The sequence below is a fragment of the Panthera onca genome, chromosome B4 (genome assembly GCF_046562875.1).
Source record: "Panthera onca isolate mPanOnc1 chromosome B4, mPanOnc1 haplotype 2, whole genome shotgun sequence".
NCBI lineage: Eukaryota > Metazoa > Chordata > Mammalia > Carnivora > Felidae > Panthera > Panthera onca.
The window spans coordinates 26,085,079-26,101,212 of NC_138345.1; the positions used below are offsets into that span (position 1 = coordinate 26,085,079).

At 38.7% G+C, this 16,134-nt stretch overlaps 1 protein-coding gene across 12 annotated transcripts in view; it reads left to right on the forward strand.

Moving 5' to 3' along the window:
• WAC (WW domain containing adaptor with coiled-coil) overlaps positions 1 to 16,134 on the forward strand; it is an 87,045-nt gene that overhangs the window by 35,328 nt on the left and 35,583 nt on the right. For all 12 annotated transcript variants that reach the window (XM_060659085.3, XM_081796080.1, XM_060659083.3 and 9 more), the window contains exon 4: positions 14,070 to 14,176. In XM_060659085.3, the coding sequence (XP_060515068.1) occupies positions 14,070 to 14,176 (107 nt within the window). The remainder of the gene's footprint in view (positions 1 to 14,069; positions 14,177 to 16,134) is intronic.

The window sequence follows — 16,134 nt, forward strand, 5'->3', positions numbered from 1 at the left end:
CTGAGTTGAAGTCGGATGCTTAACCGACTGAGCCACCCAGGCGCCCCTCTCAATCTGTTTTTAAAAATCGGTGCATTCAAGATTTATATTCATGCAAGTTCGATATTCAGATATTGTGCTTTCCTGGCCTGAGGTGCATATATAGTTGTGAATTCTAACTTCTGTAACGCCCTATGGTTCTTGTTGTCTTTGTTAGAATTTTGTAATGGGTTTCTTTTATGATTGAGTCTGTTTCTGGAACACATGATACATTATAGGAATTCTTTTTCCTTGAAAGTTTGAAACAGTTCCTAAATCAACCTCTGTAATCTAAGTCTGGCTAGAGCTGTTATTGGACAGGGAGGGGGGTGAGAGATGGACCAATGAGACTGAAGGGAGAGTGAAGAGATCTGTAATATTTATCCAAAAAATGTTGCCATAAAATGGATACGTCGGTTAAACATTATCAGCAAATGTGATCTGTTGAACTTCTCCTCTTCTAATTATTGAGCTTCTGTTTTTATTTTTATTTTTTTTAAATTTTTTTTTTTTCAACGTTTTTTATTTATTTTTGGGACAGAGAGAGACAGAGCATGAACGGGGGAGGGGCAGAGAGAGAGGGAGACACAGAATCGGAAACAGGCTCCAGGCTCCGAGCCATCAGCCCAGAGCCCGACGCGGGGCTCGAACTCACGGACCGCGAGATCGTGACCTGGCTGAAGTTGGACGCTTAACCGACTGCGCCACCCAGGCGCCCCTGTTTTTATTTTTAAAATACCTCATAGTAAGCAGCATTTGCATCTGTGTTTATAAAACTGGTTTAGGCAATGTGTCAGTGTTTACTTTTCCCTTTAATAGACACCCATTTCACAGTTGGAGAACACCTAGACACAGTGTCCAATGTTACATTACCAGTAGCTGTATGTAAAACTTCAGCCCTGTCTCAACGCAAAAGCAGGATGACTTAGCAACAGAAACCGATGGGAGTTTTGGAATAAATGCTGTCTGTTTATGCGTCTCCACTAGGAGCCATGGAAGAGCAATATTAAAAATGTCTTACCTGGGCTCCTGGGTGGCTCAGTCGGTTAAGCCATGACTCTTGGTCTCGGCCCAGGTCATCTACCGGTTCGTGAGTTTGCACCCTGCATCGGGCTCTGCGCAGTCTCGAGCCTGCTTGGGATTCTCTCTCTCCCTGCCCCTCCCCTGTGCAACATGCTCTTTCACTCTGTCTCAAAATAAGTAATAAACTTTAAAAGAGAGATATCCTAACTTTAAAAAAAAGTTCTACATGTAAGGGAATACCCAATGTTTTCTTTGAGGTTACTCTTCTGTAATGTGCTGCCTTTTTCTTTTAATACCTCATAATTTTGGGAAAGCACTTTTCCGATTAATATAATGGTGTACAGGGAGGAGGGTAGAATAATTTTTTACTAATATGTACTAATTATACAGTTTTAGTGGGTGTTGGCAGGTAGTGAAGGTCATCTTAACACTTTTTTGCTGTGTCATATTAGTTACATTTAACAAGTGAAGTTTATATACTTATATATAACCCACAGGATTTGTTACTACTACCTAGCTTTTTGATAGCTAATATATAGAATTTATCTGTATCATTCCTTTTGTTTGTTTTATTTATTTTTAAGAGCGAGAGAGAGAGAGACAAAGTGTGAGCCAGGAAGGGGCAGAGAATGAGGGAGACACAGAATCCGAAGCAGGCTCCAGGCTCTGAGCTGTCAGCCAGATCCCGTCACGGGGCTTGAACCCATGAACTGCGAGATCATGACCTGGGCCGAAGTTGGATGCTTAACTGACTGAGCCATTCAGGATTCTGTGTCATTACTTTTTAAATGATACTGTATGGAGGCTAGAGGTTCCAAGGATGGGACTGAGCATGTCTTCAACCCCTTATACTCCCATCACAATAAGAGAGTATCCTGCTGTACATATCGGGCTTTCATTCATGCATGTGTTTTATTTTAGTCTACTGACAGACCCAAGCGCTGTTACAGGTATTCTAGCTGTGACATGAGAGGCAAAGTCCCTGGGTCAGGGAGCTTTTCTCTCCTAGTAGAAGAGACAGACAATATGAAATAGACAAACAGGATAATTTCATATTGTGGTCTGTGCTATAAAGGAAATAGTGATTTGACATGGTAATGGAATGTGACAGGAGGTGGTCATTTATAAATGCTCTTTATAAAGGCTCTTTTAGGGGGTAACTTGTGAATTGACATTTGCAGGAAGAGCAGCAAGCCATGTAAGGAAAGAATTCGGTGGCTTAAAGTTGGGAAAATATTAGGCAACTATTTCTTTGAAAGAATATTCTTCTTTAATCTTTTGTGTTATTCTTAAAGATAAATACTCTTAAGTCTCCTTTTTTCATGGTGTACCTAGTACTGTTCAAAAGCATTGGGGGGAAAAAACCAAAATACTCAAAAGCAAGTAACAGTTCTTAATATTTTGAGAGTTCCTTGTCTGAGAGATAAACTCTGTTTTTCCCTTAGTTTTGCTTCCAAGGTCCTTCAGTAGTTTTTTCTTAATTTAGCTTTACACCCCTTTTAGCTCATCTATAGAAAGTTTATGTTCCTATCCCACTAATTTTAGTGGGAATCGTTATTGCTCTCTGAACCCTTGTCATCCTGTGCTTTCCTTACGCCATTTCTCATATTGTTTTTCTTGACTGAAGTTTATTCTTCATTTCATTTTATCCAGTTAAATCTTTTGTTAGATGATCTTTGTAATTTCCTTTACTATCTTAATATAAACTGAGAGTTACAAGTGTGTGAAACATATGAGAGCGTAGCACATACTTGAGGATTCCTTTGTTTTCATTTTTCGACCATTTCTAGATTGAAGAATACCATGAGGCTTCCAAAGTTGAAACTGATTACTTTGCTCAATTGATTATAGTCAGGAGGTAAAATTACTTGGAGACACATAGGCATGACAGGACCTGCCTCTCTTTCGCCGTGTTTGCTGTACTCTCTCTAAAGGCATCAGCTTGGGAAAGGATAGTTTCCAACTACATAGTCTCCTACCCACCTATTCAGAATCTTAGGATAATTTGGTAAGTTTCCTAAAACTCAATTTTTTTCATGCTAACCTATGCTATATTCTTTTCTCTTTCAAAGGAATGCGTTCCTTACTTTGGCTAGCCACGTTGTTAATATAAATAGAAGAAAACAGAACAATATGAGTTGTAATCTAATTACACTCCATACAAATAGCTGTTAAGGAGAGATATGTGCTATGAGAGGGGGCTTGTTTTAGGTTGGAGGATTAGGAAGGGCATTTCTAAGGATGTGGCTTTTAAGCTGAGACTGAAGAAATGGATGACCAAGAGATAGGCAGATAAAGAATGGGAGATAGAGGTGAGATAGAATGTATGAAGGATCTAGGGTAGGAAAGAACTGGGCATGTATTCAGAAACTTGAAAGTGGCCAGGATAGCTCAGATGTAGAGGGCAAGGTGTGGTTAGTGCTGCAGAATAAGGCTGGAAGGGTAAGTAGGGCCAGAGAAGTTGAATGGCTTCCCACTGTAACCATTAAAATTCAAGACACCTGTCATGATTGAAGATACAGGCTTGAAAGATTACTTCGACTGCTCTGTAGAGACTGTTTTCAAATGGAGACCAGAATGAAAGTGGGAGAGCAGTTTGAATATTACAGTGAACCCAGTGAATTTCTACTGGAATTCATAAGAATGAAGAGATCCTTACTTCAAGATTAGTTCTACATCAGCCCTGTCTTGCTGTTTGCTCTGTGTCGTACTGAATCAAGTGCTTGAGATCATTGAAGAGTCCAGAGTCCTGTGTTGATAGTTTTTCTAAACAAGTAGAAGTAATTCTGCACACTGTCCAACCAGTATCTTATTTGACAAGTGAAGATAATTATAGAAGGTGGGTGACCTCCTCACTTTTATTTAGTAAGGCAGAGGCAAAGTCTGGACTGAAGCCTATATTTATCTGCTTGAGTGCTGTTTTCCCCACATGGTTCTCAATTTTAAATGTCTTTTTAAAAATTGAGGTATAGGGGCACCGGGGTGGCTGAGTCGGTTGAGCATCCAACTTCAGCTCAGGTCATGATCTCACGGTCCATGAGTTTGAGCCCCGTGTCGGGCTCTGTGCTGTCAGTTCAGAGCCTGGAGCTTGCTTCGGATTCTGTGTCTCCCTCTCTCTCTGCCCCTCCCCGACTCACGCTCTGTCTCTTTATCAAAAGATGAATAAACGTTAAAAATTGAGGTGTAATTCGCATACCACACAATCACCACCACCACCACCACCACCACCCCACCAGTAGCAGTCACTCCCCATTTCTTCCCCTCCCTGCCCACTCCCCAACCACTGATCTGCTTTCTGTCTGGAGAGAGTTTTCTGTTATGGACGTTTCATATAAATGGATTACATGTGGTCTTTTGTGACTGGCCTCTTTCACTTAACATAGTGTTTTCATGGATCACGTATGATGTGTCATGTGTCAGTACTTAATTCCCTCCCCCCCACCTACCCAGGTTAAAGTTTCTTTACTTCAGTAATTCTTAGATCCTTTAAAGTACATTTAAGTTTTCTATGAGAGAATATCATATACAACTTTTTCCAGATTTACATGACCATGTGACATTTTGTATTCAAAGCATCTCATAGAATTAGAGTTTAAGAAATGATGAATTAAGGGTTTCTGTCTAAGCTAGACAAGTCAAAGTCACATTTAAGTTATGGCAGATTTTTTTTTTTTTTTTTTTTTTTTTGGTAAGTTTTATTGGTGTGTAATCCACCTCCTGTACAGTTGACTAATTTAAAGGGTGCAGTTCAGTGGTTTTTAGTATACTCCCAGTTGTGCAACCATCACCACCACCCATTTTAGAACAATGTCATTACCCAAAAAGAAACCCTATAGCTTTCACCTTGCCCCCAGTCTTAGGCAGCCTTTATGTCTCTATAGATGTGCCGATTGTGGATGTTTCATCCTAGTGGAATCCTACAAGGTACAGCCTTTTGTGACTGGCTTCTTGGATTTAGCATAACATTTTCAGTTCATCCATGTTACACGTTGTGGCAGTACTTGTTCATTTTTATTGTCGGATAATATTCTGTATCTTATTTATCTGTCAATCAAGTAGACATCTTGTTTGTTCCTGTCTTTTTTTGTTTGTTTTATTTTTGAGAGCGACAGTGCACAAGCATGGGAGGGGCAGAGAGAGAGGGAGACACAGAATCTGAAGCAGGCTCCAGGCTCTGAGCTGTCAGCACTGAGCCTGATACGGGGCTTGAACTCAAGAACTATGAGAGCATGACCTGACTGAAATTGGAGGCTTAACCGACTGAGCCACCCAGGCGCCCCTGGTTTGTTCCTATCTTTTGGCTGTTATGGACTCTGAACATTTGTGGACACATGTTTTCATTTCTCTTGGATATATACCTAGAAGTAGAATTACTGGGTCATATAGTTCTGTGTTAAAAAGAACTATTTAAAAGGTTTAAAAGTGTTTAACCTTTTAAGGAAATGCCAGACTGTTTTCCAAAGCAGCTTAGTATTTTATATTTTCAACACCAGTGTGTATGAGGGTTTTGGTTTCTCTACATCCTCCTCAACACTTGTCCATCTTTTTTGACTATAGCTATCCTCATGGATGTGAAGTGGTGTTTCATTGCAGCTTTGCTTTGCATTTCCCTAATAGCTAATGTTGGTGACCATCTTTTCATGTGCTTTTTGGTCATTTGTATGTCTTTGGAGAAATGTTTGTTATCTTTTAGTCATTTAAAAAGTACTGTTTGGGGACGCCTGGGTGGCCCAGTTGGTTAAACGTCCGACTTCGGCTCAGGTCATGATCTCGTGGTTGGTGGGTTTGAGCCCCGCCTGCGTCGGGCTCTGTGCCGACAGCTCAGAGCCTGGAGCCTGCTTCAAATTCTGTGTCTCCCTCTCTCTCTGCCCCTCCCATGCTCATGCTGTCTCTCTCTCTCAATAATAAATGTTTAAAAAAATTTTTAAATAAAGTACTGTTTGTCTTTTATTGAGTTGTGAGAGTTCCTACTAGTAGATCTAGGTAAATGTCCTTTGCATATATATGATTTGCAAATATGTTCTCCCATTCTGTGGATTGACTTTTCACTTCCTTGATGGTGTCCTTTGAAGCACAAAAGCTTTAAATTTTGGCAGAGTTTAATTTATATTTTTTCTTTTTTCACTTGTACTTTTGGTGATGATTTGCGCTTACATTTACTTATAAGAGTTTTAGTTTCATCTCTTACATTTAGGTCTGTGATTCATTTTGTATTATATGTATGTATAGTGTATAATGTATGTATGGGGTGAGGAAGGAGTCCAACTCAACTTTATTCTTTTGCATGTACACCTTCCCTTAAAATATGTTGTGAAATTCCATTTCTAGACTGTAGGTAAATATAAATAATGTTACCTACGCATGTTAGAGTAAGAAAGATGTGGGTAGTTCTAAAGGAAGTATGTAATACATACTTTTCACAAAGTAGTTTGTATCACTGCAGAAAAATAGGTAGCATATTCATTTGGGATAAACATAAAGGATAGCAGTACTGCTTTTAAAACAAGCTTTATTAATGAAATTCAGTGAAAGCTGCATCTTTCATTTATCTCTGCTAGTTTAATTTTTGGTCCTTACTCTTAACAAAGGAATCTCTTTGATATCATTTGTTTGTGATAGATACAACAGCAGGTATATTGTATGACGTTGTTGGTGATGAAGTTTTTCAAAGTGATGAGCATCTTGGTAAGAGTTTGAAACAGAACTAAGTACTGTACAGTACAATCTAAATTTCTAGAAAAATTTGCATATTGTGTTAAGCAGAATTAGGTTCTAGGTTTAGCTAATTATAAGCTAATTTTTTAGATGGGACAGATCTTTGAGAAATGGCCTCTGTACACTAGGCATCTCTGGCCCTCTTTCACTAATTGTCAGTGGGTACCTTCATCTAGAACGGTGCTGTCCAGTGAGCCATGTATGCAGTTTTATTCTACCAGCCAACATCTGACATTAATTTTAATCATATATACTATTTAACCCAACATATCGAAAACAGGTCATTATGTAATCCATATGAAAATATTAATTGTGCTATTTTATATTCTTTTTGTATTGAGTCTTTGAATCCAGTGTGTGTTTTGTACATACGGCGGATTTCCATTTAGAATAGCCACATTTCAAGTGCTCAACAGCTGTGTGTGGCCTAGTGAACTATCACTTGTATAACACAGATCTCGAAGGAGTAACTCAACTACAGGGGACTGTCCAGTGCAAGCCTGTTGTCGCCACATTATCTTATTCATTTCCACCCTCACCGAGAAACGAGAAACGTAGTCTGATTACATTTTGCTTTTCCACCACCATTGAGCTCGTGTACAAGTAGTAAATTGGAGAATGACATCAATATAAACTGAAACTGTGTTCGTTCATATGTGAAATTTTTTTTTTTCTAGGCAGGGAGAATCAGAATAGCAGGAGTAGGTTATGACCTTCAAATAGAAAGGATAAAGCCCTCAACCAGCTGCTGCACAGGCAAGACCCCTAAAGTCAAGTCTACTCCCCCAGCCTTCATGGCTCCCTGTCTGTGGCAAGTTGCACTTTCTTCTCTGTCCATTTTAACTGTAGCCTCAATGCTCAGAACTTCACTTCTCTGTTCTCCGCCTCAGCAAGCTGCATTTCTTTCCTAATTTTTTTTGCGTTTTTAATATCCCCTGAAACAATCTACAACTGTGCTGAGCTGCTTGCCTGTGCTATTCAAGTTTTTGTTTATGCTCTGGTTGTAATAAAGTTGCATAATTTTGAGTGATTTGCTCTTATTCTATTTTTCCCATAAGACTTATTTTTAGTGTGAGTTTGCAGAATTTAAGGTTTTTCAGGAAAATATTTGTCATGTTATGGTAAAATTACTCATTATAGGTGTGGCTTTCTTTGTAAAATCTCCTTATTTTTAACTGTTTGTGGCCTTTCTTTGAACTCTTCAAAGGAAGACTGAAGACAGTGGAAGGCAGTAGAGCATTTAAAATAAAAGTGTGGCCCGGATACTGACCATATTAAAACCCTCTTATGAAAAATTTATGTCTTGGGGGTCTCATCCCATATACCATGAATCAGAATCTTTGTGACATTCAACCTTGAAATCTATATTTTTTTAATATACTAAAGTTTGAGATCTGCTGAACCTTATTCAGGCATACTTACTATCTGCTTTTATTAGTTTGAATAGCAGTTTAGGGTGGTTGAAATCTTGCATTTAGCATTCTAGGTATACCTTACCCATTCCAGTTATTTGTTGAAGGCATTAAGACTTAATTTCTAAGTCTGAGGATCTGATAACGGTTGTTCTGAATAAGGATACAAATGCTGTGATATTTATCCCTGAGTAGAATGAAAACTGTTGTTTCACTTTTTGAAAAGCTGGTTGCATTTCCCAGCCTTGTTTGATCATATAGAAGTTTATACCTGCCGTTTTTCCTCTACACAGGCGCCGCTACTTTATCTTAGATTAAAGCCCAATCTAGCAATATTTTAGTATTGTAGGTCTCACAGTCATTGTTACAATTAAAAGAGAAACAGTAGCCATAGGTAATACTTAAATGGTTGGCTCTCACTGTGTTCTGATAAAACTATTGATGAAAACTTACATCCAGCAGGTTGTATTTTGCTGATACCTGGATTCTAGTCTGACATTAGCATCTAATCATGTTGGTACATCTCTGTTTCATTTCTGCCTTTGGTTAAGCATAGACCTATAACTTATTCCACTCCCCACCCTACCTTTAAACCTAAATCTCAGTAATATCCTTTTCTTAGAGGTCTTTAAGACTTGCTTCACCAGTCCTCACTTTTAATTTTTTAACGCTATCATTTAAAGTCGATTTTATCCCGCTTATCCATAAATCTACCTTTCTCAGATTTTTTAAGTAGTGAGCCCTTTTTTGGTAATATACAGAGAGCATTGGGGAGCCTGGGTGGCTCAGTTGGTTAAGCATCTGACTTCAGCTCAGGTCATGATCTCACTGATGGTGAGTTCGAGCCCCTCATCGGGCTCTGTGCTGTCAGTTCAGAGCCTGGAGCCTGCTTCAGATTCTGTGTCTCCCCCTCTCTCTGCCCCTCCTCCATTCACACTCTGTCTCTCTCAAAAATAAATAAACGTTAAAGAAATTTTGTTTTTAAATATACAGAGACCATAAAGGGTACCAGACCATATAAACAGCTTTTGCTTCTATTATTTTCCTGGGCCAGACAGCATCCGTGAGACTGTCTTTAACTGGCTTTATATATATATTTATATATTATATTAATTATTATATATATGTGTGTGTGTGTATACGCATTTTTTTCCTCACCAGCATATAATCTTCCTTTGTGCACTTGAATAGTCACTGGATATAGTATTAAAATTCTGAGTTCAAGGTTTATGCATCTTTGGATATATTGCCATCCACAAATCACTTATTTTTTCTCTCAGTCTTAGACTCTGCAACCTACTAATAAAAATTTGTGTTCTGGGGAACCTAGGTGGCTCTGTCGGTTGACTGTCCGACTTCAGCTTGGTTCATGCGTTCAAACCCTACATTGGGCTCTGCTGTCAGTGTGGAGCCGACATCGCATCCTCTGTCCCCCTTTCTGTGTACCTTCCCTGCTTGCTTGCTCGCTCTCCTTCAAAAACAAATACACATTGGGGCACCTGGGTGGCTCAGTCGGTTGAGCGTCCGACTTTGGCTCAGGCCATGATCTCACGGTCCGTGAGTTCGAGCCCCGCGTCGAGCTCTGTGCTGACAGCTCAGAGCCTGGAGCCTGTTTCAGATTCTGTGTCTCCCTCTCCCTCTGCCCCTCCCCTGTTCATGCTCTGTCTCTCTCTGTCTCAAAAATAAATAAATGTTAAAAATAAATAAAATAAAATACTGGAAACTTTAAAAAAAAAAAAAACAAAAAAAAAAAACAAATACACATTAAAAAACAACGGAAAACTTGTGTTCTTACTCTGAAACACACAAACTCATTGTAGGGCAGTATACAAAAATTCATGTGAATTTTTAAGATAAAAGATTTAGAAGAAATTTTGTGATGTAGCACTTTTTGTATAGGTATGGCAAATGTAGCTCTGAAAATCATAACCACCATCCCCATTAACTCTGATGCTGGGTGTGTATCATCACTATACTTTTCTACTTGGGTGTTACTTCAGTTTGGAAAGAACTACGTGGAGAAATGAAGACTCAAATGGCATACCCCCCAAAACTGCATTAGAAGATAATATAAATTGTAGCTTTTATTATAGAGAGTTAGTTTTAACTTAATATAATCATGTTATTCAGAAGCAAATCTGCCCTGCCTTAAGTTCTTAAGCACACCCTTCTGGCTAGAATGTACGGATTTATTGCCTACCATATCATATCATGCTTTTTATAAAAACCTCTTTTACTTAGTTTTGAATTCTGTTTAAGAATGTCAGTTTATTTTTAGTCTCTTACTAAAATATGTGTCTTAATCTTGCTTCTCACTTCTAAGTTTCAGTTGTTTTGCTAAGTGGTCTAGATAAATCTGTTTCACAGGATGTAGACTCTAATCCCTATTGAAAAAGCTCCTGTCTCTGAAAGTGCCTTCTCTCTTAACAGCTGATTCAGTTTTCTCTTCTCTCTCAAGTCTTAGACTGGTGTGCCTCTGTACTTGGCGTTTTTGGCGATTATGTTATGCCCTCTGAAAACACATACATCAGGCCTGAAAGCTCTCTGATACCATCTGTGTCAGACTTGTGGAAAGTACACTGTTTCTTCAGAGGCAAGAGCTTAGCTAATTGGGTGGTTGTCAATTTTTGAATTTTTGTTGATAGTAAGAATAACATTAAAGTGGAGTAGATTCATGGATTTTAACCTCATGGGAGGCTCAGTCAGTAGACCTCATTCCTAATATAGCTTATGTTTGTTTTTTTGAAGTTTGTTTATTTTGAGAGAGACTGAGATAGCACAGGTGGGGGAGGGACAGAGACAGGGTAAGAGAGAGCATCCCAAGCAGGCTCAGCACTGTCACCGTGGAGCCAGACAGGGCTCGCATTCACAAAACCCAGGAAACCGTGAGATCCTGACCTGAGCTGAAACCAAGTCAGATGCTTAACCAGCTGAGCCACGCAGGCACTCCAAATATACCTTAACGTTTATAGAGTACTTCACTTAGCATGTCTTTTCAACAAATCTTTAATTTGGGTCTTTTATTTTATAGATTTAAGCATAGATTCTCTTGCTTACGAATAAATACAAGTAAACGTCAGGGCATCTAACACAGGCTTCTTAAAGGATTATTCTAGGATTCTTTTCAGTCTTTAAAATTGGCCTTGATTTTCTTTATTTTCAACATGCCTTTGGAAATTTCAATGGGAATCTCTACTAGGGATGTATAAATATGACATTCCAAGTGTGTATTATTCTGCTTTTTATTTGTAAACCTGACTTTAAAGTAAGAGTTGTAAAGAGTGCAAATTTTGGCATAGATCTGGTTTTCTTAAAAACCTGGGAGTATTGCCTTTTCTTTGTAACTGAGTGTGTTGGGACTTGGTGATTGTCTAAGAGGCTCACAGGACCCAGTGTGTAATTACTACCCTGGCTATGACCTATTATCGTGAAAAGATACAAAGCATAGTCAGCTAAGGGAAAAGATATGCAGAGTAAAGCCTGGAGGAGACCAGGTGTGGGCCTCCAAGAGTCTTCTTCCAGTAGAGTCAGACAAGACCTACTTCTTCATTCCTTCAGCAGTAAATTGTGACAATACATGTGAAATGTTGACCACACGGGAGGCTTATTAGAGAATTAGTACCCAAGATTTTTACTGGATTTGGCTTGTCGTTACATAGGCACCTCTCCCTAGCACGTACCAAAAATCTGGATTCCCAATAGGAAAGCATATGTTAAGCATAAACCATATTGCATGCACAAACAGCTTAGAGCCAGTGAGCAACTGTCAGCTGTTGTGGGAACTCTCCAGAAATCTAGGTTCCCACATGTGAGCCAAAGGCCAACTGTGTAAGCGGGCTTTTCTAAGGATAGCAGTCTTAGCCCGGCTCTGTAACTTTTCTGCACACTGAATTAATCTTGACTGATTTCGTCTTGATTGTGTTTTATGTTGTTTATTGAAGAATGTTTAGCCAACTGTATTAAAGTTTAGGGTGTTTTATATAAACACATGCCATACAGCAAGAAAAAAATTAAAAACAAGTAGATGAAGAAGTCATCAAGCAGTAGCCTTGTTGAGAAATTTCCTGTTATACCACCTCCGTTTTGCCAGGTTCTTAAGTAACCCTCTTTTGTCACTTCACTAGCTTTTTTGGGTCTTTGGATCTGCTTCTGGCATCCCTTGCAAACTGGCCCTTATCCAAGGTTAAGTGTTGGTCATTGCCTTTGCTCTTGCCATATTCTTACTTCATTCCAAGCTCATAGTGCTTGTTTATATTATCATGCAAGGTAAAGTTAGAGTCTCCTACCTTTCACTTCTAATGGAGGAGACTTCCAGATCCCCTTCTGAATTCCTGGTTCTGTGTAGATCTGCTGACCACTTCCACTTGGGTATCTTAAAACTTTATAGTCCCCTTCTGTCCCCAGTTCACTTTCTTATCCACCTAGTTTCCTCTGCTGATATAGTTAATTCTTAATTATTTCTACTAATAACAACTCTGGTTCTAAGTGCTAATTCCTAGACCAGTCATCCATTTAAATTACTCTTCCCACTTTTTTGTTCATTATAGGGTACCCTCCATACCATTGACAGTGTAGTTGTTTTTCTTTTTTTTTTCTTTTTTTTTTTTTTTTTAACAAAAGTTGAATTATGGTACCTTGTTGCTGAAAAATAAACATGTGGAATGAAATTTGAAATACTAGCAATTAGACTTTTATGATGAGCCTTTTCATATCCTTACCAGCATTTTTACAAGTCTATGTTTTTATACCTTGGCTTTAAAATTTGTTGTTGTTGTTTTTTTTGTTTTGTTTTGTTTTTTTTACTATTTATGTTTGAGAGTGAGAGCAAGAGGGGAGAGGCAGAGAGGGGGGGAGACACAGAATCCGAAGCACTTCCAGGCTCTGAGCTGTCAGCACAGAGCCCAACGCAGGGCTAGAACTCATGACTCATGAGATCATAACCTGAGCCGAAGTTGGACGCTTAACTGACTGAGCCACACCGGCCGGTGCCCCTCTTTTTTTTTTTTTTAAAGACCGTGAACACTTATCTCTGATGGTCTCTGAGATGTGTGGTTTATTCATAAAACTTATGAATTACTTTAAAAACCATTCTTAGGTAGAGTTGGTCCTGTTATTAGGGGACTTGATAACATTTCACCATCTTGAAAGGGAAGTACTTTCCCTAAGATTTAGTTTTCTTGATATTGTTTTAGTTAAAAAATTGGCAGAACTCTTTAAAATAAAGTTGTAGGAGCTATTTAAGAAATTGAAAAATAGGGGCGCCTGGGTGGCTTGTCAGTTAAGCATCTGACTCTTGATTTCGGCTCAGGTCATGATCTTGCGGTTCTTGAATTTGAGCCCTACATCCCCACATCTGGCTCTGTGCTCACAGTGTGAAGCCTGCTTCTCCCTCTCTCTGCCCCTCCCTCTCTCTGCCCCTCCCTCCACTTGTGCGTGTACTCTCTCAGTAATACGTAAATGTTCAAAAATATTTTTAAAAAGAAATTTAAAAATAATTGCAAAAACATATTGGATATTTGTGACTTTTAGTTGTGTATCGCTTGAAATTTTGTGACTTTTTTCTTTATGTGTGGTTGTGTTTCTGTCTTTCCCTAATATAACTTATTTTAAAAAAAAAACAAAAACAAGTTGCCAGAAATGATGTAGATTAGGTTTTGCTCATCTAAATATAGTTAACATTTTTCCTTAGGCTGTCAGCCATGTAAGATACATGCTCTTCAAGCCATATCTTTAGTTGGCTCACAAATGCTTAATATTGCAAGAAGTATGAATATGTATATATTCCTGATGCTTATGTAAAATGATTTAGGGTTACACGGTGATCTGTAGTATGGTAGAAACCAGTTGAAATTAAACATGAAATATGATTTATAATTCACTTTGCTCTTTATTTCTTTTAAGGGACCAGTTACTCTCCACAAGAAAATTCACACAACCACAGTGCTCTTCATAGTTCAAATTCACATTCTTCTAATCCAAGCAATAATCCAAGCAAAACTTCAGACACAGTAAGTATATAAACATGCTCACTTTTGGTTTTGGGTTTTTTCTGTTTGTTTCATTTATTGCCCTACCCACCTCCACTCTCCACCCCTTCAACCAAGTCTGTTGTTGTTGTTGTTGTTGTTGTTGTTGTTGTTAAATCTAATGTCTTTTTTTTTTTTTTAAGTAAATGTTGACCTTTTTAAAAATGTATTTGAAGTAATGAGCTTACCTTTTAGTAGAATTGAGAATACTTGGGAGACACCATTTTGATATTTCTTCACTTTTTTACTGTACAGAGCAAAATCTACCGTTGCAATATCTGAGATATAAAGATCTGTAGATTATGAAACTTCTATACTTAGCTAAAGTGGTTTAACTTGAGCTTGTTCTCCTTCTATAATATGTACACATCTTACAACATCTGTTAAGAGCATCTCCTGGGTTACACACTGTACTAAACACTAGTGATGTGAAGATTCCTGTCCTCAAGGGAATTTAAGTCAGGAATTTTAGATATTTCTAAACTGAAGTAATAATAACTCAGCTTGGGTTTTTTAAAGTCAGGGTTCAAATGAAAGTTGTAACAAGTCCATTTTACAAAAGTTGCCAAGCATATGCTAGGTTGTAGCTATATAGTACTAAGAAAATGTGGCCCATCCTAAAGGAACTTTTGGACCTGTGGTGAAAACTGAAGAGTGAACAGTTAAAACAGTGTGCGTTAGGGGTGCCTGGGTGGCTCAGTCGGTTGGGCGTCCGACTTCGGCTCAGGTCGTGATCTCGCAGTCTGTGAGTTCGGGTCCCGCAACAGGCTCTGTGTGGACAGCTCAGAGCCTGGAGCCTGCTTTGGATTCTGTGTCTCCCTCTCTCTCTGCCCCTCCCCTGCTCACAGTCTGTCTCTCTCTGTCTCTGAGAAATGAATAAACCTTAAAAAAAAAAATTTTTTAAACAGTGTGAGTTAAAGTTGCTTTGGGAGCACTCAGAAGGAGAACTCCCAGCTTGGATGAGAGTAAGATATTAAAGTACAAGTAACACTACTGAGCAGATTGAATAGAACTTAGCCAGTTGAAGAGGTCTGGAATTTGTGTGCTATGCAAAGGGAACAGCATCTACAAAGACAGTGAAGTGTGAGATAGCCCAGTGTATCTGGAGAACGGCAAGGATTTGATAGTGTGAAAGAATGGCAAGAGTTCAGGTTACAGATGTGAGTGGGAGCCAGATCACAAAAAAATAATATATCTTACCAAGGAATATGAATTTTATAGAAAGGCAGTGGAGAGCTATTGAAGCATAGAATTGGTGAGGTAACCTCATACTTGCAATTTACAAAATTCTATCCGGTAGTACCTTGGAAAATCTAGGAAGGAAAGAACAACTAGAAGACTATAGAAGTGGAGGTTGAATCCAACAGATTTTGCTTTGGTGATCATCATGACTTAATCAGCATTGAAAGGTGCTTGGGATTGATTATTTCTTGTCCCTTGTTGAAGCAGTGTGGATAGTACATTTCTGCAGAAAGTCGAAACATAAATGGTAGTATTTTCATAAAGGTAGATTTAGAATGGTTTTAAATATTGTATTAGTCAGGGTCCAGATAGGAGAACAAAACAATACTGGATATTTCAGCACAGAAAATTTAATAGTGCAAAGAATTTTATATATAGGATTAAGCAGATACTGCATGCTTTTGAGGACTGAAGAAACAAAAAGGAACATTCGGCTACTGCATCTATAGTAATCACCATTAGGGCCAGAGTACAGTAAGAAGACGTTGTGGTTATTAGAAGCTAGTAGTTTAGAGGAGGAGTCCTGCAGAGATCTGGCTAGAACCTCAGTGGTATGAAGCTAGTTCTGGTTTCAGACAGCAGAGAGCCAGAAACTGGAGCCAGCTGTGGCTGCTAGGCTTCTCCTTTCTCCTGCCTTTCAGTCCTGTTCCAGTGCCTACTGTTGGCAGAATCTAACGGGAAGCCAGGTGACTAAATAG